This window comes from Natrix helvetica (assembly GCF_964273705.1).
Source record: "Natrix helvetica genome assembly, chromosome: 3".
Lineage (NCBI taxonomy): Eukaryota > Metazoa > Chordata > Lepidosauria > Squamata > Natricidae > Natrix > Natrix helvetica.
The window spans coordinates 83,480,967-83,508,265 of NC_138549.1; the positions used below are offsets into that span (position 1 = coordinate 83,480,967).

At 38.2% G+C, this 27,299-nt stretch overlaps 1 protein-coding gene across 5 annotated transcripts in view; it reads right to left on the bottom strand.

Annotated features, from left to right (window-relative positions):
• Positions 1-27,299, bottom strand: part of LOC309389661 (uncharacterized protein) — an 88,963-nt gene that overhangs the window by 15,610 nt on the left and 46,054 nt on the right. For all 5 annotated transcript variants that reach the window (XM_081948259.1, XM_081948260.1, XM_081948258.1 and 2 more), the window contains exons 31-45: positions 26,885-26,920; positions 26,442-26,486; positions 25,894-25,938; positions 24,587-24,628; positions 24,463-24,504; positions 21,635-21,676; positions 16,707-16,745; positions 13,423-13,449; positions 11,069-11,113; positions 9,155-9,187; positions 7,863-7,898; positions 5,894-5,923; positions 3,021-3,086; positions 1,887-1,943; positions 761-820 (exon numbers count right to left, since the gene is read on the bottom strand). In XM_081948259.1, the coding sequence (XP_081804385.1) occupies positions 761-820; positions 1,887-1,943; positions 3,021-3,086; positions 5,894-5,923; positions 7,863-7,898; positions 9,155-9,187; positions 11,069-11,113; positions 13,423-13,449; positions 16,707-16,745; positions 21,635-21,676; positions 24,463-24,504; positions 24,587-24,628; positions 25,894-25,938; positions 26,442-26,486; positions 26,885-26,920 (645 nt within the window). The remainder of the gene's footprint in view (positions 1-760; positions 821-1,886; positions 1,944-3,020; positions 3,087-5,893; positions 5,924-7,862; positions 7,899-9,154; positions 9,188-11,068; positions 11,114-13,422; positions 13,450-16,706; positions 16,746-21,634; positions 21,677-24,462; positions 24,505-24,586; positions 24,629-25,893; positions 25,939-26,441; positions 26,487-26,884; positions 26,921-27,299) is intronic.

The following is a 27,299-nucleotide window of genomic DNA, read 5'->3' on the forward strand; positions in this document are numbered from 1 at the left end:
TGTATAGAACATACTGATTAATTATAAAATATTTACCTTAATAAAGCACAAAGATACTTTCTTTACTCAGGAATAGACATAAGATGAACTTTGTAATGTTATTTTATTTTCAGTGTCCTAAATTGTAATCCCAGAGAGCCACTGGCAAATATTACATACACACGTAGACAAGGGTGAAGAGAGAAACACTGCAAAAACCAGTTTTTACCTAACTGTTGTACAGGTAGGGTTTCCTGCCTAGGCAGGGGGTTGGACTAGAAGACCTCCAAGGTCCCTTCCAACTCTACTATTGTATTGTATTATTGTATAGTCCTCGACCTACAACCATAATTGAGCCCAAAATTTCTGTTGTTATGTGAGACATTTGTTAAGTAAATTTCGCCCCATTTTGCGACCTTACTTGCTACGGTTGTTAAGTGAATTACTGCAGTTGATAAGTAGTAACCCGGTTGTTAAGTGAATCTGGCTTTCCCATTGACTTTGCTTGTGAGAAGGTTGCAAAAGGGGATCACACAACCTTGAGACACAGCAACAGCCATATATATGAACTACTTGTCAAGCACCTGAATTTTGAACCCATGAACATGGGGATACTGCAACGGTTGTAACTGTGAAAAACAATCATGAGTCACTTTTTTTCAGTGCCATCGTAACTTTGAACGCTCACTAAATGAACTGTTGTAAGTCAAGGACTAACTGTATTGGCTGTTGCCGCCATTATTTCTTAATTATAAAGTAATTGCCTGAAAGTAATTTTTACCTGATTTTCATAATGGCTGCTGCTACTGCTGCTGCTGCTACTGCTGCTCTGTGATCCTCCCTGTAAGAAAATGCTTACTAATGATAAAATTATCCCTTTAATAAAACACAACACTGCTTTTTTACACGTAGAAGTAAAGTAAGCAAAATATATTTTATTTTATTTACCTGAAGTCAGTGATGGGATTCAAATACTTTAACAACCAGTTCTCTGTCCTAATGACCGGCTGGGTGGTCGTGTCCATGATGGTCTTGGCCAGGGGGTGTGACAGGCAGCACTTGGCCTCCTGCACCCGCCTGGGAACAAAAATAGGCCTTGGGGGAGTGGGGTCCCCCCCCCTGCCCCATTTTGGGCCTAGTAGGCCTCAGAAGCAGCAGTAAGTCAAAAAAAATTTATAGTATGTATGTATCAGTGGTGGGTTTCAAAAATTTTTGGAACCTCTTCTGTGGGTGTGGCCTACTTTGTGGGAGTGGCTTGCCAGCCATGTGTCTGGGAGGGAGTGGCTTGCCAGCCATGTGACTGGGTGGGCGTGGCCAACTTGTAAAATGTGGTGAAACTCAACAACGCTGTTGCTTAGCAACCAAAATGTTGGCTCAGAAACTCTGGCATTTGAAGCACGCAAGTCTTAAAGCTGTCAAGTTACAAGACCCTTGCACCCCTAACCCTTTAGGGAAAAAAACACCAGGGGTGTTCAAACTTGACAATTTTAAGACTTGTGGACTTCAACTCCCAGAATTCCTCATCTCACTCTTCATCTTGATGATGTGTGGATGGGCAGGGGGAGGGAGCTAGAACCGGTTCTAAACGGCACTGTAGATTTGTGGAACCTCTTCTATAGAAGAGGTTAGAACTGGCAGGAACCCACCCCTGGTATGTATGTATGTATGTGTGTACGTGTGTATGTGTGTATGTGTGTATATATATGTATTGTGTGTGTATGTATATGTATTGTGTATATATGTATTTATTTATCAGCACAAGTACAACACACACACACACACATATACACATATCCTTGACAAATATTTTATATGCTTATCTCTATGTATAGATCAATAAAAATATCACAAATATCCTGTATATCTGTATCATTATTTAAATATTACAGTATAAAGTATTTTATTACCTGGCTGCCATAATGGCTGCTGCTGCTGCTGCTGCTGCTGTTGCTATATGATCCTCCCTGTAAGAAGATGCTTATTATAAAATAATTCAATTATTTTGAAGCCCAAAACTACGGTATATATTCAGAGGTCAAAAATCTTCATTTACATTCCAAAATGTATTTGGATATATATTATATTTGGAATACAAATATATTCTAAAATATATAGGATGTGCAATATAAATCACCATGGCAAATATTAAAATATGTCCAAATTATAATATAATTTTTATCTGGCTTTTATATTGATTGGCATCACATGGTCTGCCCTGTAGGTAAATACTGTACTTATTAATTACAACATAACTACTTTAATAAAATGCAAAGTTACCTTCTATAGGAGGAAAGATAGGGTGAACAAAAACATCTGATTTTATGTTATTACAGTGGCATTGCCATTCACACACTTTGCAACCCATGCACATTTACAACTGTCCTGTGGTCATGTGATTGCCATTTCCGACCTTCACAACTAAGTTCCAACAAGCAGAAGCAATGGAGAACGTAGAAGTGAAATTGCAACTCACAATCATGTGATGTCTCACTTAGCCACCTTGTGATTCATGTAATAATGAAAGCAGGTCATTAGTCTACCGTGATATTTCGTGATATATCACCACATGATAGCGTCTATGGTGCTTTGCAACAGGGTTGCCAGTACCAATTGTGATCGATAAGCGAGGACTTACTGTGTGGTGTGTGTGTAAAATTGTAGGAGGTATCTATAGCTATAAATCAGTGGTGGGTTCCCGATTTCGTTCCAACCAGTATGGTTGGAATGGCCCCGGCATCACCCACGTGGACGCGCCCGTTGCGTGCATGCGTCGTATTTGCCTGCAATGCTTCCGCAAGCCTCCGCGACGCTCCAGCTGCTCGGTGGAACGCTGCGCAGGTGCCGTACGCACCATGTGTGTGCACAGAAGCCCAAAAGCTTAAAGCACAGGTAAGGAGCACGGGCTGGCGGGTGGGCCCTCCGGAGCATCCTACCGGAACAGTACCCGGTGCTCCGGGCAGGATCCGTTATGCCCATACCAGGGCGTACCGCCTGCAACCCACCACTGCTATAAATGAATAAAGTTATAAAGTTGTTTTTACCTGGCTGCCATAAGAGCTGCTGCTGCTGCTGCTGCTGCTGCTGCTGCCTCCGCCATGTGACCCTCCCTTTAAGAAAAGGTTTATTAATTATAACATCACCTTAACAAAGTACAAAACTGCTGCCTATACTCAGGAGCCAAAATAAGCCATGTCCTTCCGTTTTATTTTATGTATGGTAAATATATCCTAAATGTTATAGTATACATGAACTAGCAGAGTTTTTATATGGATGCTACATTGACGGCCGCTGTCATGACCACCATGTGATTCTCCTTGTAAATAAATGACAAAATACAGGTACAAATCAGTGGTGGGTTTCCATTTTTTTAACTACTGGTTTGCTTGTGCACGCGTGCGTGTGCACACGTGTGTAAGCTTCTGCGCATGCACAGATGCATCCAGGCGGGTGGGCAGAGCCTCCCACCGCCACCACTACTGGTTTGTCCGATCCGGGCCGAACCAGGAGCAACCCACCTCTGGTACAAATGACTGTTTAATGACTGTTATGAATGCACCCCAAAAGTGTACTTTCAATAGGGGTTCAAAATTGTGGCCAACAAGAGGCCTCTGTATGTGACCTGGATTCAGTCACCCCTGAAGCAGTGACTATCCTGAAGCAGTGGCTACGACTAAGTGGCCATGACTGCCCTTTGTCCCCAGCACAGGTAATTTCCAAAGCCCATATGGTTGGTGCATTTCTTTCTCTCTGGTCACTTGACCAACCCAGATTGAGGACTTTGCATCCGGTGCGCTTCTCCCCCCCCCACCCCCACCCCATTGCTGTCAAATGAGGAGTGAATCTCTTGCTGCTCCTGTTGTTTTTCCTTCCTGTTGTCTTGAGGCCTGGAGTATTGCAATTGCCTTTGTAAGTACTTTACCATTTTATTTTTCATTGTAATACTGTACTTGTTTGTAAGTACTTTGCAGACTATTGTGCTTGTTTGTAAGTACTATATGAATATATTTTTTACCATTTAGAAGGTTTTTTTTAGCATTGCCTTGGAATTGCTTGCAGAACTACTAACCCGTGTCTCAGAAAGCAGCTTTAGTACTGTAAAATTCCTTTGCATTCTACTGTACAGGTAGTCTTTAATTTATGACCACAGTTGAGCCCAACGTTTCTGTTGTTAAGTGAGACATTTGTTTAGTGAACTTTGCTCAATTTTACAACTTTTCTTGACCCAATTGTTAAGTGAATCACTGCAGTTATTAAGTTAATGACACGTTTGGGAAGTGAATCTGGCTTCCCCATTGACTATGTTTGTCACAAAGTGGCAAAAGGGGGATCACTTGACCCCGGGACACTGCAATGGTCATAAATATGAGTCAGTTGCCAAGCATCTGAATTTTGATCACATGACCATGGGGATACTGTAACGGTGGTAAGTGTGAAAAATAACTTAAGTCACTTTTTTCAGTGATGTTGTAACTTTGAACGGTCACTAAATGAACTTTTGTAAGTCGAGGACTACCTATACCGTTGTTTGCAGGTACTTTGGGATTGCTTGCAGAAAGGCCCTTTGTATTCTGCTGTACTGTGTTTGCTTTTGCATAAGAGGATTAGCAGGTACTGCTGTAGATTATTAGTAGAATACGCGATGAGTGGCTGGCAGTGGTTCCCTCTAGAGCAGGAATGTCAAACAGGTGGCCCATGGGCCAGATGCATCACATGAAGGCCATGCCCACTTCAGCTCCGTGAAGGGGGAAAAACATCACAAAACATCACATGACAACAATGTGACGTGGCGAGTTTGACATTCATGCTCTAGAGCAGTGGTTCTCAACCTTCCCAATGCCACAACCCTTTAATACAGTTCCTCATCTTGTGGTGACCCCCAACCATAAAATTGGTGTCTCAGTTCCTAAGACCATTGAAAATATGTGTTTTCTGATAGTCTTAGGCGACCCCTGTGAAAGGATCATTTGACCCCAAAAGGGATCCCGACCCACAGGTTGAGTACCACTGCTCTAGAGGCTCCACATGGAGCCGTGTAAATTCACCCTCCCACCTCAATTTCACTTAGGGCGCCTGTCTGGAGTCACTGCGCTTCCCACTTTGCCAGAACAGCTGATGTTCCCTCAGAGGCCCCAGCTGGGAGTCCTGCAGATTCTGAAGCCTCTTGGTTCATTGAATTATGGTAGAGATCATTTAATGAACCAAAGCAAACAGCAGGGCCAAGCTTCATTCTTTTAATGACCCAATTGATTCACTTAATGAATGTAGTAAAAAAATGTCATAAAAATGAATCCAATTCGTTTTACGATCCTAATAGGCAGAGTTCATTAGGGTCATATCTTAAGGACTTCCTCCAGCCACCTTAATACAGCTCAGTGTTCAGGATCTGAAATATGTTGAAAAATGTTTTTTATTTTGTGTACTCTATGATAACTGTACTATGGGTAACCCCGGTAAATGTTATATTATATAATAGTTTGTAGCTGTCATATTGGTTGCCTCTAGCAGTACCTTCTGATCTTTTTTGTAAAAATATTATTGATTACAAAATAATTATCATAATTAAGCACATAGCTCATTCCTATATTCTGTAGTAGAAATACGCTGAAAATGATTATTCTCTTTTCCATATGATAAATAGCTATTAGTTAATTAGTTAAATATTATATAATTGCTATGGTTATTTATAATTTCATTTGTAAAAATGAAATAAAATGTATAAATAGTTTAGTTCTGCTCCTGAATTTACTACACAATATTTGCTACAATTATCTACATAAAATATTATGTAGAATATTCAGCAGCAGAATTAAGCTAAGAACTTACCAGTATTCATTTTATTTCATTTCTAGAAGTATATGATAAATAAGCATAGGAAATATTATAAACACGCACCACATTATACAGCCATTTTTACCTGGCTGCTACTGCCACCGTCTGATCCTCCCTGTAAGAAAATGAGAATTAATTAGAAATGTTAATTTTGATAACTTAGAACAATATTTGCTGCATTCGGAAGCAGAAATAATATTTCATTTCATTTTCAACAACTCAAATAAAGGTTGTCTGTGACTTATGACATTTAAGGATTGAGCCAATCGTTAAATGAATGGCGGTGGCTAAACCAATCTATTATGCGAATTGGATGCGTTTTGCTGAAAACCAGAAGTAAATGGCAGAAACTGGCAAAAAACACAGAATATCACGGTCATGTGACCACGGGACACTGCAAACAGTCATAAAGGCAAGCTGGTTGCCAAGTAACTGTGGGGCGGGGGAGCTGTTGGAAATTGGGTCATAGGCAGAGGTGGGCTTCACATAATTTAACAATTGGTTTGCCTAGTGTACAACCGAAAATGTGAGAGCGCATGTACGCTTCTCTCTCATGCACGCCTTCCGTGCTTGCGCGCGGCTTCAAACACACAGCGATTTCATGTGCACGGTTTCCAGCACACCTTCTCGGGCAGCCGCGGTGAGTAGAGCAGGGGAGGCACGGAAATCAGCTGGGCTGCTTGGGCGGGGTGAGTGAGGCAGAGAGTGCGATACATAGGATGGGATAGCACCGGACCGGTGGGTGGGCCCAGCTGGTGTTCGGAACTAGCAGTACAGGCGAACTGGTCCGAACCGCCAGCAGGCCACCTCTAGTCATAAGTGCCTTTTTGGGGGTCCGTCATAATTTTGAATGATCACTTATCAACCAGTAATTAAGTGAGGATTACCTGCATACTGCTTAACCATGGTAATTTTTACAGCTACAGTTATTGCTTGGCTCCACTTGGCTATTGTTATTTTTAAACACTCCATTCTTTACAAAAAAGTTTTCTCCTTAGTGAGGAGAAAGCAGAAAACTGTCTTCTATATTTCTGAATATAAACCTGCCCAGTTATTAATGTTTATGTCTCCTTGTATATCAATGCATACTATATATATTCATGGATAAACTAAGAATTTTAGATTTTAATACTGAGTTTAAACTTGATTTATCTTATTCACTGATGGGCTTATTCATGAGCATCTACAGGTCCTTGACTTATAACCAAAGTAGAGCCCAACCTTTTTGTTGCTAAGTGAGCTTTGCCTCATTTTATGACCTTTCTTGCCACTGTTGTGAATCACTGCAGTTAGTAACACGTTTGTGAAGTGAATCTGGCTTCCCCATTGACTTTGCTTATCACAAGGTGGCGGGAGGTCACTTGACCCCGGGACACTGCAACGGTAATAAATGTGAGTCAGTTGCCAAGCATCTGAATTTTGATCACATGACCCCAGGATACTGCAACCATCATAAATACATGACAGTTGCCAAACGTCCAAATTCTGACTATTTGGCCATGGGGATGCTGTGACCGTTGTATGTTTAAAACACTCATAAGTCACTTTTCAATGATGTTCTAACAGTCACCAAACAATTTGTTGTAAGTCAAAGACTGCTGATACTGCAATACTTTTTTAAAAGTACCTGGGTGGATTTATCTGTGCATGTACTTATCCAGAAGTATATATATAGTACACCTGTCCACTTGGATAATTACCACAATATCTATTTTAAAAATCAATATTAAATATTGGTGGCACAGTATTTCAGGCTAACTCTGTCCATAGCCTGGAGTTTGGTTTTCACTGGCTCAAGTTTAATTCAGCCTTCTATCCTTCTGAGGTTGGTAACCAGATTGTTGGAAGAAATATGCCGATTCTGTAACCCACTTAGAGAGAGATGTACAGCACTATGAAGCGGTATATAACTCTAAGTACTATTGCTTTTTATATGTATGTCAAGATTTCTTAATATATTTTAATTATACAATAGATAGATAGATACTTGTGCGTAAATCTTGTGAAGCAGATACAATATATTTCAGCGCAGAAATAAGCAGAATGATTTTTACCTGTCCAGACTGGTTGCTGCCCCCATATTGGCCACTCTGAACAGAAAACAACAATATATCATTATGGTTAAAATTTATTACTTCCTTACTATATCTGCATTAAGACATTTTTTATGCTTAGGCTCAGAAATAAGGATTGAGCTTATTTTTTAATTATATATTATGTTTGATATGTGTAAGCAGTTTTAAAAGAGTTTTTAACGTAAGTTTTTAAATGTTCCTTTGACCTGCCCATATAGTTTCCAGCTATGTATGAACTATGCTATCTACTCTACTTGTGATGATGATGATGATGAAGATGATGATGTCCATTCAGTTGCACCTGACCCTTGGCAATTCTATCTCTCCACATTTTCCATTGTTGTAGATCTTCTTTCACTGGTTTTATGCTCTGGTTGGTCTCAGCTTTGATGGCGTCTGGCCACATGTAGTCCATTTTGAAAGTGATTTTTGAAGTCTCATTTCCTTTTATCATCTACTCCTAATCTATTTTTATTATTTACCACTCTAGGCATAACTGCCTTTTCCAGTAGGTTTCATTGCATGATGTGGCTGAAATAAGTAAGGTGGAATTGTATGATTTTGACTTCCTGTGATGTGTTTGGTTTTCTACACTCCAGTATCCATTCTCTCATTTATTTATTTATTTATTTATATCCTACCCTTTTTAAAAAGTATTTTTATCAATAGCTTAAGGTAGTGAATATACCTAGTATTCCCACCTCCTATTTTCACCACAACAACAGTTCTATGAAGTGAGTTGAACTGAGAGAAAGAGAGAGATCATTTTTCCTCCAGTCTAGTTTTTTTCACAGTCCAACTTTTGCAACTGTAAGTAGCTAGCTATGGAAAACATAATAGTGTGAACTTATTTGCATTTATTTTCCAGGTTGGTGTCCTTTCTTTTCCATATCCTATTCAAGCTCATCATTGCTTGGAGACCCAATGTAACTCAACACTTTATTTCTGGACAGCATTGATCAATCTGTGATTCTAGGAAAGTAAATTCTTATGCACATTTGATCTTTTTACCATCAAGTGTTATGTTGACATTTCCATTCCTTTCAGTGGTTATGACCTCAGCCTTTTTGATGTTCAGAAGAGGCCAAATTTCTCGCTGTCTATTTTAATCCTTTTGATCAGATGTTTCAAGCCTTCTTTGGTTTCTGAAAGAACATTCTTTCAGAATTCCGAAAGGAATAAAGCTTGCAGCACAATATTGCAAAGTAGTAGAATCCTGTGGTCATGATTGAACAAACATATTATTACTTTTATAATATTTTATATTTTACCTGTCCGTATTGGCTGCCATCATATGATCCACCCTGTGGAAGAAAACCCAGTTAATATTTTAAAATATCTCATTGCTGAAATATGTATATTCGCCTAACAGACTTTTATAGATTTCTCATGACAGCTTTCTTAGACAAGAATGAAGCTTAGAATGGAGTTTTGCATTTTTAGTTAAACTATCAATAAAAAATAGTATCTGTAGGATGTATTGAAAGATAGAAAAATGTTGGTTTTTAAGAACACCTTATCATTTATATTGAACATGATGGAAATTAGGTCTGCGGGTTATAAATTTTGCTTTTATTAGGCTACTCTACCGTGGCTAAATAAACTCATAGGTCCACTAGATGGAAGCAGAGTTTCTATATATTTTTGCTACCACCTAGAGGTTGCCAAGATTGTTACACTTCAGAAACTGATGTGCTAGCAATATAACAAAGCATACAAGTTTAAAACTGGCAAGTACCTTGAGCCCTTTTGTAATAGACTACAGAAAGAAAATTTTGGAGGCTACAAAAGAAGTAATATTATTTTAGTATTATTTTTACATCTCTATATTATCATGGTACATATCACATATTGTCAGATCAGGCCCAAAGACGAGAGATCAAAATCCAGTTGAGTCCAATTCTTTATTTGCTTAGACCTAATGGACAGAATCTTGGCAAATTAAAGCTATAACTCTTCACCCTAATAGATACTTATTTCTGGAGGGATTCTAGGGTGTGGCTTACCCTGAGCCTCTTCCAACTTGGGATTTGACAATTTTTAATTAGTTTTTTCCCCCTCTTCTCTCCTCCACCAATACATCCAGACTGGGTTAGTTGGGGAAATCAGCAATTTGAAATAGTTCATAGCTATCCATATTAATTGCTGCTGCCATAGAAACGATCAAGGAGAGAAAATAATCTTTACTTGCTGTAATGTATCAACAGCAAACTATTCTACTCTACTTTCTCTTTTGAATAAAGAGAGAATAAGCACAACCAGGGGCATTCACAGGAACTTTAAAAAAGGAAAGACGGTGGAAGTTATGCTTGGAAGGGTCAGTAGTAAAAGGAAATGAGGCCTCCCAAAAACCCACACTTGCTAAACACCATCAAAGCCAATACCAGCTAGAGCATAAATCAAGCAAAAGAAGCTGTACAAGATCAGAAAATGTGGAGAGAGATGATTGATAGAATTGTCAAGAATTGGGCACGGTTGAACAGATAGCATTCATCACCATTGTCACTTGCATTAAACATATACTGCTATGATACACATTGGGAATGTACTACAGTAGTCCTCAACTTAGGACCAGTCTCGTTTAATGACCAGTTGAAATTATCGGGTCCAGTCACTTGGTGACCCACTTAACAATTGCAATGACTTACTACCATAATTCTGAGATCAATTATGATGATGCCACGATGTAGAAAAGATGTGGAGACTCTAGAAAGAGTACAGAGAAGAGCAACAAAGATGATTGGGGGACTGGAGACTAAAACATATGAAGAACGGTTGCAGGAACTGGGTATGTTTAGCTTAAGAGAAAGAAGGACGAGGGGAGACATGATAACAATGTTCCAATATCTCAGGGGTTGCCACATAGAAGAGGGAGTCAAACTATTCTCCAAGGCACCTGAGGGTAAAACAAGAAGCAATGGGTGGAAACTAATCAAGGAGAGAAGCAACTCCCTGACAGTTAGAACAATTAATCAGTGGAACAGCTTGCCCCAGAAGTTGTGAATGCCCCAACACTGGAAGTCTTTAAGAAGATGTTGGATAGCTATTTGTCTGAAACGGTATAGGGTTTCCTGCCTAGGCAGGGGGTTGGACTAGAAGACCTCCAAGGTCCCTTCCAACTCTACTATTGTATTGTATTGTAATTATGGTCATAAGTCGAGGACTACCTATGTGTAATATTTTACCTGTTCAGATTGGCTGCTGCCTCCATCTGATCCAACTTGTTCATTCTGAAGAAAATAAGGATTCCTTCAAAAAGTTGTTAAAATAATATGCCACCTTAAAGCATTTTAGATATCTTTAACAATTGTTCCATAAGAATGCCTATTCTAAACTATTTTCACTCTGGTTTGTTTGTTTTTTAAACCAAGGAATAGAGGTGAGTATGAAGTTCTTTCTATACAATCTATAGAACATTAACATATAATATATGCTAACTCTCTTAGTAGAGTTTATTTGCTTCTCCAAGTCTCAAAACATTCTATACACGTATACTTCATATATAATAGTCCTGTTTGCACACAAACTTGAATTCTGCTGCTGCATAGATTTTAAAGCAATAGTAGTTTCAAACAAACAAAGATTTCCCACAGCACTGAATAACTACTGCCTTCTATCTATAGGGTGCCATTAATACTGGTAGTTTCTATTTAGCAAAGAAAAGTCTAGTTTCATTACTTCCTGTCCAGTAGAGCTATAGAGTTCTGTGATTAATCGCTCCTTAATTCATCATCTGTCTCCTTTCCTTTCTTTTATTGCCAAAAGAGTGCTACTTTGGTGTAAAAGAAAAAAAGGGAAGAGGAATAGGAATTATCTAGTACATTAACCTCTGTACATCTGGAAGATATACTTGACTAACTCAGATATATTCACAATATAAAGTCACCTTGACATCATTACAAACATGCATAAAAATTTTAACCAATCTCCTAGTTAGTTATTGAATATATAGATAGGTTCTACAAAGAATCGGAATTTGGGTATCATTTTTTATTTTATTTTAGTGGCATTTAAAATTTAAAAATGGTTTTATAATGTATTTTAATCAAGGTCTATAAGCCACCTAGATTTCGCTTTGGGCGAGATGGGAAGCATATCAGTTTAATAAAGAAATTTAATAAAGAAATTGCTGTACAGCATTATTATCTGATCAGTTTTATCCAAGTCTATTAGTGGTATGTCTGCACAGCTAACTGCACAGTTAGCAAGCAGAATTTAGACCTCTAGGATTTAATCAGCATGAGACTGAACTGAAACATATTGTTTATATAATGTTGCTCATGCAATAGCCATTATTTGCCAATTATTCAATTTTTAAAATTTTATGCTAGCAGTTCAATCTCCTTTCATTTAGAAGGAACATCAAGTTTCTCTCTCTTTTTTTGCACAAGCCCCTCCTCAACCTAGGTAAAAGTCAAGATGGACTACATGTGGATAGTTATGTTTTTCCTTGACAACCATCCAAAAGTGCTTCATTAAAAAAAAAATCTTCCTAGCCTAGTTCTCAGCCCTGGGAATTGCTTTCTCCCATCCTCGTAGTGACAAAATCCAATCCTGTTTACCTTTTTCAAGATTATTAAGGTGCTACTAATAAGCTACTAATCTATGGTGATTTTTATCTGCCAGCAATTAGGTGCAGATTCTCCCCACTATAAAGGTTATTTGATTTCTTAATACTCTGTCCCACGAAAATTGCAAACAAATCCAAAGGAGTATTGTTTATTTAAGCAGTCTGGTGGCCTAGTGGTGAAGACGCTTGCCTCCCATTGAGAGTTCAATCCTAGGTAGCAGCAGATGTTTCTCTCCAAGGGCACAAAGAAAATACATCTGCTGTGAACTCTGCATAGGTATCAAGAAGGGCATCCGGCCAGTAAACGCACAGCTCCATCCAGCCACCTTGACTCTACCCCAAATAGGGGCTACAGGATCATAAAAATGGAATTTATTTATTTGTTTGTTTGTTTGTTTGTTTTATATATCATCCATCTTGCAATCTGTATGACTTGAAAATTTCTATACAGTATATTTGGCTTGTGCTGATAAATATATACCACAGGCTCTCCTCCTTATCAGCTGAGACAGAGAAATAGGTATGTATTTGTGTTACAACCCCTGGTATGTCCAAATATGGGAGGGAGCTCACTACTCCCCCTTTCTGTCCTTCGGCTCATTACAGAAGACCATCCAGGCATCCATATTTGGGCATACCAGGGGTTGTAACACAAATACATACCTATTTCCCTGGCTCAGATGATAAGGAGGAGAGCCTGTGGCTTAGTGGCTAACACTTCTGCCTAATATGTAATACAGCCCAGGTTCAAATCCCAGTAAGGGTATGGCTAGCTGATGAGAGCTAAATAGCTTGAAATAGATCTATACTAGTCTCCCTTTATTTATTTATCAGCACAAATACAACACATATATATAAACACTTGACATCTGGTAGGCAAAAGCAAGCACATGGCACAAGGCATTTTGTTATCTATTGCGACAATGCTATTGAGACAGTAAGGAGCAGCATGAAAAATAAATAGATTACCTGTGTATTAGGACATATACATGGATTCTGTAAAAATGCAAACAATTAGTTTGACCTTTACTGTAAGAAATCAAACACTGTGTAATGTTTTATTATAAAATGTCTGTTTTTAAATGTTATTTTCTGTTAATCTAACCTAGTGCCAATTTAGGGACTGGAATTAAACCAGGTTGAACAAGTTATTTCATCCTGAAGGGATTTAATAGGAAATAGAAGATAATAGTAGGATTACTATTAGAGATAGATAAATAAAGATGATAGATAGATAGATAGATAGATAGATAGATAGATAGATAGATAGATAGATGATAGATAGATAGATAGATAGATAGATAGATAGATAGACAGACAGACAGACAGACAGACAGACAGACAGACAGACAGACAGACAGATAGATAGATGATAGATAGGAGAGGGGGGGCAGGGAAATAGGACCTGGTTACTACATGACAATAATCCATCAACTGTTTTTCTATAGTGCTAGCTTTATTGAACCAGAAACTATGAAAAACATAAGAAACTACTCCTTCTATAGGAAGAAACCTCTAATTATAACTACAACTGGCAGGCTGTTTCAGCAATTAAGTTTTATACAAAGGATCTGCAATCTAATTTTTATGGCCTTCAGAATCTTTTTCTAAGATCCTATTGTCAACATTCAGTAATACATTTTCAGTATTGCAGACTTTCCTGGTTTTATTAAAATAAAAATTAGAAAAGACGTTTTTCACTCTTATTTATTCAATGTACTTTTTTTGCTTTTAATATCCAATTCTACCCTCAGGTAAAGTAAAGGTTCCCCTTGCACATATGTGCTAGTCGTTCCCGACTCTAGGGGGCAGTGCTTATCTCTGTTTCAAAGCCGAAGCGCCACACTGTCCGAAGACGTCTCTGTGGCTATGTGGCTAGCATGACTAAACGGCGAAGGGGTATGTAACGCTATTACCTTCCCACCAAAGGTAGTCCCTATTTTTCTACTTGCATTTTTAGGTGCTTTTGAACTGCTAGATTGGCAGAAGCTGGGACAAGTAACGGGAGCTGACTCCGTTACACAGTGCTAGGGATTCAAACTGCTGAACTGCCCACCTTCTGATCAACAAGCTCAGTGTCTTAGCTACTGAGCCACCACGTCCTCTGAGCCACTGAGCCACCCTTAGAAATGAACAAATCAGAGACCTGTGCTCTCTGAAAATGTCACTCCAAGCCTTCCAAAATCTAGACGCTAATATGAAAAAAAGTCCAGCTCCCATAAACAAAAATGTTTTTCTACCTTTATTTATTGATAAAAGTATTGTTTATTAGTAAAATTTTCCTCAAAAAGTTAGATGGCCCATGAGGAAACAATTCAAGAGCTGGCAAAAATATTATTTTTCTCAAAGGTGAGGAACCAAATAATGACAACTGCAGATAAATATTCAAAATATTTCACTTTTTCACTATTTTCAAATATTTTCACTTCAGATTTCATTAAAAAAAAGAGAGGAAGGAATTGATGGGACTAATCAGAATTTTAGTGAGGAATTAGCACTGCACAGCTGTAAAAGTTTTGTTACAGAAAGCTTGAAGCTTGATTCTTTTGTCAATACATTCAAATAAAACGCTTGAATTTCCACATATAATGAAATCTTCTCTCAGGGACTAATTGCAGGGAGTGGGTGTCCATTATTTCTGATTGTCTATTAAATTGGAAAGAATGTCATTTGCAGTAACATTATTATGTACCCAATCCAAATGATATTACTTGTACCAATCTTGTCATTTGGGTAATGACATCATTATACAAATGACATAAAACAATGTAAATACAATGGTAGCCAAAATCTGTTGCACCCAGTCCCACTAAATTGAAGGGTAGCATCAAAATCAACTAGCCTCATGATTAAACCTCTTCCAATGCCAAATATACATTATCAACTATTTGAGACAGAAATTTTCTGCATTAAACACTTAAGGGTGTTCACTCTTAGTGATATCAAGTAAAAGACATTCTGGAGATATTCTTTATTTCTTTATGCAACAGTGTGGTGATTTTTTCCTACTTAAAAACCATGAAGAAACGTTGGGAAAACACAGCAGAATTACACAGGAAAGACAGAACTGTCCAGGATCCTAATAAAATTCTATGAATGAGATATGAAAAACTACAATAAAAGATTGCCCTGAAGGACCCAGAGTGAGCCCAAAGACAATTGAAAAAAATAGACTGATCTTTTGAAAGAAGGAATAGAAACTGAAGCGTAAAAATTGTGTTCATTCGTGAGTTATACGGATAGTCCTTGATTTAGGACACAATTAGGACCAGAATTTCCATTGCTAAGCAAGGTGGTTGTTAAATAAGTTACGTCCTATTTCACAAACTTTTTTTTGCTATTATTGTTAAGCAAATCACTGCATTATTTCTTAAGTGAATCATGAAGTCACTCAGCAAATCTAGGTTTCCCACTGACTTTGCTTGTTGGAAGCCAGGCTGCAAATGGTGATCACCAGACCTTTGGATGTGGCAAGTGTCAGGTGCCGTACGTGCCATGTGTGTGCACAGAAGCGCCAAAAGCAGGCTGATTGTCAAGTACCCAAATTTTGATCACATGACAGTAGGAATGCTGCAACAGTCATAAGTGAGAGGACCAGTTTTAAGTCACTTTTTTCAGCGCTGTTTTAACTTTGAGCAGTCACTAAATGAAAGGACTACCTGTATAAGTTAATGATTAAAATCCAGAAATATATTAACCTGATCGTATACATTTGGCATAAATGATCCATCCTATAAGGAGATAATAAATCACCTTCTTAGTGTAGGATTATATATGATTGTGAAGAGCTTCTTAAAAATAAAGCTACAACTTTTAAAATCTAAAATATTTCTTTTATGAATTCAGGAGTGGAGAAGCATATATTTATGTGCATTGAATACAATCAACAAGGGCACTTCCAGATCACTTTTTACTGCTTTTGGGATGCTACATCTATATTTATTCATGGATTCCAGAATATTTTAAGCCCAAATTGTATTTTTTTTTCAAAATCTCATTTTAAAAATATCTGTATTTAATCTTTAATGCCTAAACTAACAATATATGTGTGAATCCTGGATATATCTGTTAAAATATATTGTTACCAAATTGAAAAGGACAAGCCCTAAGTTACAACTTCAAAAACTTCACATTTTGTAACCTGGTTTTATCTAACTTCAAAAGACTTTTATCAAATGGTTGGGAATTACCACCGATGCAGAATTTGTAAGGGATCATCTTCCTGTCAAAAGTAATGAAAAGGAAATCCTTACCTGTGGATGATTGTTTCTATCATCCGGAAGGATTCCACCCTGTAAAAGGTCAATATAAATTACTTCAGGACAAATCAGGACATCTGAAAGAAAATAATCAAACTCTCTAACTCACAGAAAGAGGACACCTTCCATTTATATATGAGTCTGATCCTTTCCCTGTCTTTGACCTGATGGGAAGTGTGTTGATGTCCAGATAATACCATAATATCAGAATTGTAGGGAAGAGGGAACAACCAATCTCCGTTGGTTCATACAAAACTCCTTTTTTTGGCTTCCAGGGTATGTCTGTTCTATTTCAGTTTTTGGAGGGAGCAGAAGGTGTGGTTATTGCTGCTTTTATTAAATCTTTATTTTCTCTCCCACAACATTTCTCTGTCCAAGGGCAGAAAAGGAACAGCAAGGTATGTTCAGCAGTTGGACCTGGTAAACAACAGTTGTTGGAGCATCTTCTGCTTCATTTGTATTTCTTCCTTTCCCTTCCCTTCCTTGCTTTCTTCCTTTCCAAGGACTTTTTATACTCCATGGCAATCTATTCTGCTAAGCGGTTTTAGCCACAGGTAAACAGATACCATCTTAAGATAGAAAGAAGAAGGTTCTTAAATGGAATAAACAGTGCTCCAGTTTCCCATCCTACAGTTCAGAAGATCTTCACTACAACAGCAGATTGAACACCCAGAGGGCTTGTCCTCCATCCTCTCTAACCACTGTACAAACATGCCCCATATTTTTTCTATTATTCCACATCCTTATAACCTTATCTTCATCTTAACCCCAGCATATAGCAGAGGCAGCTAAACATCATCTTTAGATGTACCAGTTTTGAAATAAAATCTACCTCTTCTCCCAAAACAATTATGGCCATGGGCACAATCTAGCATGATTCATTGAGGTTGTAAGTTGCTGATACAGTTGAGGGACCACTAGGTTGGCCATTCTAGGCTATTCTGTTTGTTGGGGACCACTTTATTGCCATTTTGGCCAGATTGTAGGAAAGCCCAGACGTCTGGCAGAAGCAAAGGCTCAAAAACTGACCATGTTTTCTGAAGGGCTTCTCAGATCTAATGTGGGCTCATTATGAACATGGGTTTAATGCTTTTTTGTAAGAGTGCTAGACTTGGTTTCAATCATTGGTTTAGTGCTCTTATGAAAGACCTTTGTTTAAAGGTCTTAACTCTACCTTCTGCTCCATAGAAGATAGATTTAAGCTAGGAAACAGAACTAGGTTTTTCCAACAGTTTTTTTTTTTTTTTGCTGGTTTGCCAGCACAGGGCACAATATAGTTTTCCACACCTTTTCCAACAAGGGTTTTTACATAACCATACTTTTCACTGTTTACTTCGGTTGGACAGCACCATTTCCCCTTCCCTGCTATATTCCTCTTTAATGGCCATTCACAGGCTATTTCTGGATGCTCCTCTCTACAAGGAGTTGCTGTCTTGCTGCCTGCTTCCATTCCCTTGCATCCTTAAGCAAGATCAAAGCTCTGCCAGAGCTTCACCATAATCCAGAAATAAATCTCCCCAGAACTCAAACCTATACTCAGGAGTTGGTAACAAATAATCACGGACAAGTGTAAATAGATAAATTGCTTTTATTTAAAGACACCAGAATAGCTTTAACAACAAAGTTCAATTACAACAGGTCTAAAAATCAAATTATATTTGTTACAAAGCCAGTGCTTAAATATCATGTCCCTTTTTTACACACTTATGTGGCAATAGATTTCCTGCTATTTATTTCTCAGTCTTAGATGTGTAAAAGAACTGCACATTGCTTCTGGCCCTGTCAACTTCAGCCCTCACACTATTACTCTGTTTTCCCTTTTCTTTTCTCCCTGGGATCTGGACATTGCTAGCGATTTCTCTCTTCCTCTTGTGCTGGATGGGCTAACTTTTCCTCTCTCTGTTTCCTTCTATCATGTGGAGTAGACAAAATTTCCCCACCTTAAGGGGCATCTATTATTTATTTGTTTGTTAAATTTATAAGCCCTTCCATCCTCTTGCCTGGGATATTTCCTGACAAACATTGGAGAAGTTCTCAATATCTTTGTCATCAATTCTCCCTCATCCAGAACTCCCTCCCTCCCCACTAAATCTTTGGGGTGGTAATTTCTGTGTTCCTCTTGTTACTGATACAATTGCTTCCCTCCTTTTCCGAGGTCAGTTTCCTTTACAGAGAAAGAATGAAGCTGAAGTGCACAAAGAGCAAAAGGGGCATTTTTGACCCAGGAAACAATGCCAAAAGACCAGGTGTATTTTTAGTGTAGATGGAAGCTGCACACAAAAGGTAATGGGACCGATCTATGTAAGTACCGTAAACAGCCTGATAAACTTGGCATACAGCTTTTAGACAGTTGGATTGAAGACGAGAACCTAGTAGAAAGCTGGGTGTCGTATCCAACAGCAATAGAATGGTCTTCCTTTTGGTGATGGGTAGCAGGGCATTTACAGGAAGTTGATCCTTGAAGTGTCACAGCATATCTTGCAGTTTATGGTAAAAATGGAATGAGTGGAAACCAAGAAGTATCAAGAGCAGGTGTAAGCAGAATCATAAACAGCCTGAAATGGAGACATTTGAGTAGAGGCATGAATTAATTGAACCATAGCTAAACCTCAGGCCAGGTTTTGAGTTGGTCATTTATGTAGCAAAGAAAGTGTTGTTCTGTGTGATATTTGTTCTTTCCATTCCTCTGTCAGATTGTGGATGATGAACAGAAGACGGGTGGAACATTAATTCAGTTGCTGTTATAGTGCCAAAAAAAATGTTCTGTGAATTGAGCGGCCTCTGTCCAAAATAAAATGATTAGTCAATCTGTAGTTCTGGAAAAAAAACCACAGTGAACAAACAAATAGACATTCTCTGGAATGTATAGAAGGCCACAAAAAGAGATGAAAAGGGCCATTTTAGAGAAAAGGTCCAGTAGTAGCAGAATGGCATCCAAACAAACAACATGTGGTAGTCAGTAATAAAGTCCAAGCAAACTGTGTTTGTTAATCCTTGCAGTAATTCGGAGAGTGCAGTAATTGGCTAGGTAGTATGAAGCTTTGTACCATGATAAAAATGTCACTTTTACGTCTGTTGTAAATTGAGACCACCAGAAACTAGGGAAGAAGATATGAAATCCAATTTGGAAAAAAAAAGGTGTTATTCAGCTGTTGTAAAAGTTTAGAGATGAGAGGAATTGGGTTATGATCTCTAATAGTTAACAGAGGATGTTGTTGATGTTTTGGAAGGGAGGGTGGAGGATCTGAGATGGACATTGCCATGTAAAGTGGTGAGATTCCCCACAGTATAAACATAGTGTTTATATGCATGAATGCTTCTTTTCTCAAGCAATGTGAGCACTGCACAACCCAACTCCAGGGGTTCAACATCCAAAGTGTCCAATTAGTTTGACAGAGAAGGATAGAACAGAAGATAATAGTGGTGACCCATCCATTCTCTGCCATAGTTCCTCAGACCTCCCATCAATCCCCAAGTATAGTTGAATTAATATAGACAAAGTCTTTGTAATCCTCTCTTTTACCTAGTAGTACTGCTTCCAATTAGCCATTTAAGCCTCTTTTATTCCAACTGGCAACCTGAGTTGCTAACTGGAGATCAGCAACGCACTTTCACATGGAATGGTTCCCTTGTTGGAGAAGAGAGGTCACCCATTTTGATTCACCTTCCAATTATAAATCCTGAGAGCAATTTGTAAATAAATCCTTAGGTCTTAGAGAGGTGTATAAATCATACTGAATAAAAAAAGGCAGAATATTTGCCAAGATTCCTGTGGTTGTCAGTTTTTTTACTTGTTTCTACAATTGCTGGATCTTAGGTAGAGCCCAATAGCAATAGTTCTGCTTGTTCAATCTGAGTCAACCCATAATTCTGATATTGGAATAAAGGGTCGGCAACCAATTTAACCATCAGTTGATTTGCAAGAAGGTTGATAAGCATGGTTTTAGTCTTAAAACAATTCTCTTCTTCCACGGGACTGGGAATAGGAATAGCTTGCTTTGCTGTCAGAGCTTCATCTTGTGCACAGAAATAAATCTAAATTCTAGGAACTCAAATCTGCTTTCTGGAGCTAGCAGCAGGGAATCAAGGACAAGGTCAGATAGATAAGTTGCTTTAAATGTAGATTCAAAGGTGGTCAGACAACAAAGAAGTTCAGCTACTGCAGGACCTAGGAAGCAAGCCATATTGATATCAAACCATTATATTTAAACACTACCTCTTTCTCCCACCCTTATGTGATAACAGACTTCTGCATTTCGCAGCCTTGGTGGGATTCAAAATTTTTTACTACCTGTTCTGTGGGCATGGCTTGGTGGGCATGGCAGGGAAAGGATATGCAAAATCCCTATTTCCTCCCGATCAGCTGCAACTCAGGAGGCAGAGAATAGATGGGGGCAGGGCCAGTCAGAGGTGGCATTTACTGGTTCTCCAAACTACTCAAAATTTCTGCTACCAGTTCTCCAGAACTGGTTGGAACCTGCTGAATACCACCTCTGGTGTGGAGCATTCCCTAAATATGGTTTTGATAAAGGACCTATCTGGTCTCAGGTTCCTTTCTTCTAATTTTCCCAGGCTCGGCCCACCCAGACAAGGAGCAGCATAACACCTAAACATGACATTTCAAGCACTTGCCTGTCCTCACTCAACCTTGCCCACATTAGTGGAAGGGTTTCTGATCCTTCTCCTACACAAGCAGAAGACTAGGCTTTGCGGATACAGAAAGAAATTGGGAAAATGCATCAGTTATTTCCTTAGCAATTGCTGGTGTTGTTATTAAGGCAATCGAAGTCACATTTTTCTGTTGGCTCAAGAACTGATGTATAGCACTTTAACATGGCAATCTGATTAGGCTCTTAAATATCCCAATTCTAGCAACTATTTACCAACATGGACTTTAAACAGAATGAAGCTGAAATTCTTACCTGCTCATTGGTATACTTTTGTTCTGAATTAAGGGCTTCATTCTGAAAATAAAGATAGCAGTTAAAGATGTTTTGTTACGTTATTACAAATTATGTGAGAAATATGGGTCACCACCCATATTCAGGACTTCTTGACTTCCCACCACCACCATCCGTTGTTGGCCTCTTTTGGATCTTGCTGAGTGTTGTGATCCGCTGGCAGCCTACCGAGCTGGCAGCAGAGTTGGAGAGTGAGGAGGTTGGGGAGGAATATGGGCCAGTCCTGGAGTCTGGAGAAGGCTCGGGTGAGGGCTCTGCATCGGAGGCAGAGAGTGGGCCAGGGCAATCTGGTAGTTTTATGCTGCCTCCGGAGCCTGACATCAGCGAGGCAGAAGAATAGTGTGAGCCTGTTCCCAGTGTGCGCATGCACAGAGCTGCCAAGAGGCAAGAGCAGTTAAGACAAAAGGGGTGACTCGAGAGTAAGGCTTGGAGATGATTGGCCCCTCCCATAAGACATAAAAAAGGAGCAAATGGATGTGAGCCTTTGCAGGAAGCAATTTTGTTCATTCTGGTCGGTTTAAACTCTGAAGCTCCATTTGACTCTGTGCTCCATTTGGCCTTGCAAACCTAACTGGCAATTAGGTCTCTGGCAGTGTTTCAAGGGAGATAAAGGTGGGTGCTTATCAGCATTACCCTGAAAGACTGTGGCAGACATCTGTCGGACAGTTCACAGAGTGTTTGTGAATCATTACGGGCTGTGAATGACCATAAGTCACAGCCGTTTCAATAAAAGAAGGTTTTTGGGACTAAGTGTGTGATTTATGCTTAATCAGGAAGCCTAGGTCAGAACACTGGGTTCCTTACATATTCACTACTTTGCAGGGCTTGTATAAGGTGGAACTCACTTATTCTAATAATTATCTGCTTCCTCCTGCTCTTTCAATGACAAGTCATCATGTAGTGGAGGGATTGCATTGATCAGAAGCTTTAGGTAAGTTCCCTCCCACTTTGCTCTGTACCCCACTTCCATAACTGCAATCTGGCAGCTGGGCTTTTTTTTTTTTTTAATTCAGGTTTATCTTTTTTTCTGAAGCATATTAGAGTCATGCTTAGAAATAGCTGTGAGGAAAATGCTGGCCTTTTGCTGCAGCAGAACAGGGATCAATAGTAAGGGTGATACGTTTTATGTTGGCATATACTTTCTTGCCAGCTGAATAATTGGTAGACAACATGAACATGTGCAGGGCTGCCTGAAAAAGCCTTATGAAGTCATTTATAGCACTAGCATTTAGGCATATACCGCTTCACAGTGCTTTACAACCCTCTCTAAACGGTTAATAATCTAATTTAGATTAGATAATAATCTGGGTCATTTTACCAACCTCAGAAGGATGGAAGGCTGAGTCAACCTTGAGCCAGTGAGGATTGAACTCCTGGCAGTCAGCAGAATTAGCCTGCAAGTACTGCATTCCAACTACTATGCCACCACAGCTCCTCTATAGTGTATTCATAATCTATTTATTGCTTCATGTCATTTTATATATCCCTTAAAACACACTATGTGAGATTTATAATGCCCACTCTTATCTTTAATATCATATTCCATAAACCTGAAAGTTCATGTTATAAATAAGGTATACAAAACATACAAAAAAAAAAAAAGAAGGTAATGGAAAAATAAGGAGGGAAAAGAAGAAGAGAAAAAAGTGCACGGCAGAGGGAAAAAGAAAAAAAAGGCATTGATTTCGGAATTCTTTTGGTGCAGTAGAATACACTAGTAACTTAAGGCTCAACTTTTTACTTTTATATAATAATATATACTAGCGGAAAACTTCTATTTCAAGCAGTCCCAAGTTTAAGTGACGAACATAATCAAGTCTTTTGAGGTTGGAACATTTTGAGACTGTAACATTTTGAGACTGTAACATTTTGAAAATCCTGAATGTATAGGAGTGGTTGTTTTTGTTGGAAAAGTCATAATTTGAGGTGTGTGTGTGTGACAAAAAGTCAAAAAGTAGTTCTTTCATTCTGTTATTACCATGGGGCATGCATAGTTTCCCCATATAGAAAACAGTTGTGGTGTGTAGTGAATTTTGGGCAATTCTGTGATAGTGGAAAGGAATGTGAAGTTCAAATCAAAACTAAGGAAATAATTTGGTCAGTGCCTTTTCACTTCTGGTTGCTCTGGTAAGAGTGTGAACTTGTTGAAAAGCAAAAGTACATTTTAGTCTTCCTTTCATTTAATGCCTTGAGAAACTACAAAAATCGAATCAGTAAGTATAATGACTATTAAACCAAGAGATAACCATTGGGAGCTCAAGCACCCTTTATTGAGATACAGCAACAGATTGTGAAAATACACTGCTCTGGTGTGACATTATTGCCCGAGCCTTCTTTGGAAGATAAAACATGTGCCAATATAACGTTGGCCCCAGCATGGAAATCAGCCAGCAGGTTAAAGTTCCTCTAGATACAGATTACTTTGTAGTATTAAAAATGTAGTCAGTGGTTATCTTTTCTGAATGATTTTTTTTAACTTTCCAGTTTAGCCTGTAACTCCAGCATCCCTCCGTGGTTTCCCACTGCAGTTACATACCAGACCTGAATCCAGACACAAATCAATTAGAATAGAAGGTGTTAATTAAAAGCATAAGAGGCAACCAGAACTTGGATAAGCAAATAAATGTGTTTGCTTATTGTCAGAAATAATGCCTTTTTCTCTTAAGGGTTGACAAAGAGATCTTTATAACTGAATGCAAAGAGCTTGAAGTAAAAAACAAAACAAAATGCCCCTCACATTCACAAAGCAGATTGAATCAGGACTTATAGTGATGAGAAAAAGCACATACCCTTTTCCCCCGAATCTTATTGATCAATGTCTTAAGTATATTCTGTGGGAGAGAAAACACAAGTCACAAACCAGGTTAGGTTTGATTTGAAGAAAATCTCCATTTGGTTAGTCAGTGTACTTACTGGAGCTGGTGCAGCCCTTTTGCGTCTACAGTTTCTTGGGTTCTGTTAAAGTAAAAATATTATAAACATGAAATGAAATGAAAACAACAATCTTTTGTGTTCTAAATTATGCCTCTGCATATGCAGCTTGCTCATCAAAACATCCAAACTAACTTTTCCCACTTGGCCAATTTTATCTGAAGGCTATGGAAAATTTTTGGTACAAGGTACTTTTAAACAATGCTCACTCTATCAGAATAGGCACAACTACAGCATAGTGAGTTCACAATATCTTGTATTACAATTCCTGGAATTTCAAAAAGTAAACCAATAATTTACTCAGAGTATTGCAACCTAAATAAGAATACTGTACTAGGGAATCCACACAGCCACTAGATGGCAGCAAAGAGGTACAGGAAACACTACACTGTATACAAAGTTTTGCACTCCTAATTTGAAAGGTTTATAATTGATTCCATCTAAAAAATCTTGCTACTCATTCTTCAGAAAAGGCTGAACAGTAGTGCCATTCATAGATTTAAAAAAGCATGGGCTCAAAATAAGCCTAAAAGCTGTTGCAGAAAAAAATCCAAGACAGCCAATGTTTTCTTTTCAAGTTTGAGAAAAATCATTCTTCAAAGAAAATTGAAAACCCACAGAAAGGACAGTAATTAAAAACAACAGCACAAAGAAAGATAAATATTTTGCTCCATTGTAATTGTTTCTTTTTCTTCAGAAAGGATTTTTCCCAAATGCATAGAAATGAAGACAAAATCATAATGAAACAGAAATATTTTTTACCCCCACTGCAGGGCTTTCTTACGTTAGCTGAGCTTTGAACTGTTGGAGGAATAAATGAAAGCTACAGAGATCAAATCTAAGAAATAATGGACAGTAAATGGATTGATATTAGGTGTAACTTCTGTCATTAGGATTATTATCCTTGAATTTATATAGAACATATAGTAAGAGACCTTCTTAGGACCCTTAATCCCTTTTATTGAGATGGAATCTAGGTGATTGAATAGAGCTCAGTGTTTACTAGCTGGATGCCCTTCCTGACTCCTATGTGGCATTCGCAGCTGATATTTTCTCTTTGCGCCCTGATAGAGAAAAATCTAGGATTGAGCTCTCAGTTTCCTGAGTGGGAGGCAAGTGTCTTCACCTCCAGGCCATTGCGTCGCTCATTGTGATACTTAAATATAATAAGGATTTCTAAGTGATACGGTTGAGTGGTGTTACAACTTTATGTTATTTGAGAAATAAGTGAAAGGTTACCATTTCAAAATAAAATACTACTTATTTTATATGAACTATTCTGTACTTACTTCACCACAACCCTTAATGTTGGAGCCTCCACTAGTTTGGGAACCCTGCAAAGGAAATAAGAAATGGATCCAATTATTTCTTATTGTGAGAGAGCCACTTAAATATCATAGTCTGAGGCGCACGGAATTAAAAAGTATTCAAGCATGCCTTACTCAAGATCACCCATGTTGACAAGAATAAAAGAAAACAGTTACTCTGGGACAGTTTTAGAAAAGTTTAGGTTGGCCAGGCGGATGATTGATTGATTGATAGATAGATAGATAGATAGATAGATAGATAGATAGATCTTTTTTTACATTTAGAGCAGAAATAAACATTAATGCTAAATTTTAAAAAATAGTTTACATCTGCCCACGAAATACATTATTTATACATTGCTCAATAGTTTACCTTTCCATACTGAGAGCTGCTCCACCCAGTACAAAAATGCATATAAAGATATTAATATATTTGCACAAAACAACTGAAAGTAGATGGAAATGCTCATCTTTCTTTGCGTTATCTATTGCTATAGCATATTTCTAATCATATAGTAACACAGTTTTACCTGTCCATGTTGGCTGCTGCTTCCATAGGATCCGCTCTGCCCAGCCTGAACAAAAAATACATTATAAAACATTGATTGATTGATTGATTGATTGATTGATTACATTTATACGACTCCCATCACATGGTCAAAGAGACTTTGGGCGGCTTACAATGCAGTAAACATACAAATATAAAAACATTAAAATTAAGAAGACTTAGATAAAGCTAGGAACTCAGTACATTTGCCATATAGAGGCAGGATCTTCTCTCTTACTTTTACCAGCCACCTCCAGTGTAACCCGCCCTCCCCCCCTTAATATAACTACACAAACCTGATTTTTATATTCTGAAACAGAAAATCCTATTTTATTATATTTAAAAGCAGCAATAAACCGAAACGCTCGTTTTGATCTATTATTATAGCACATTTTCTACATGTATCGTATAACAAAACAGTTTTACCTGTCCATATTGACTGCTGCTCCCATAGGATCCACTCTGTCAAAAAAATACAGGGGAAAAAAATTATAAAACAATACATTTAAGCAAGGCTGCTTTTTTATACTCAGAAGCTGAAATATATAGAAATACAAATGTCTTTTTTTTTTGCGATTAGCTATTACTGTAGCATATTTTCTACACACATGATATGGTAACACAATTTTATCTGTCCATAATGGCTGCTGCTCCCACAGGATCCACTCTGTCCAGTCTGCATAGCAAATATATTATAAAAACAATTAATATAACTGCAGAAGAGTGCTGTAAAATGCTCATTTTTATCTATTATTATAGGCTTTTTTATACACATATTATATGGTGGAATTAGTTTGGATTCCTAGAAGGGAGGGGTGGTATTCCAGGGGAGCAAGAGAGT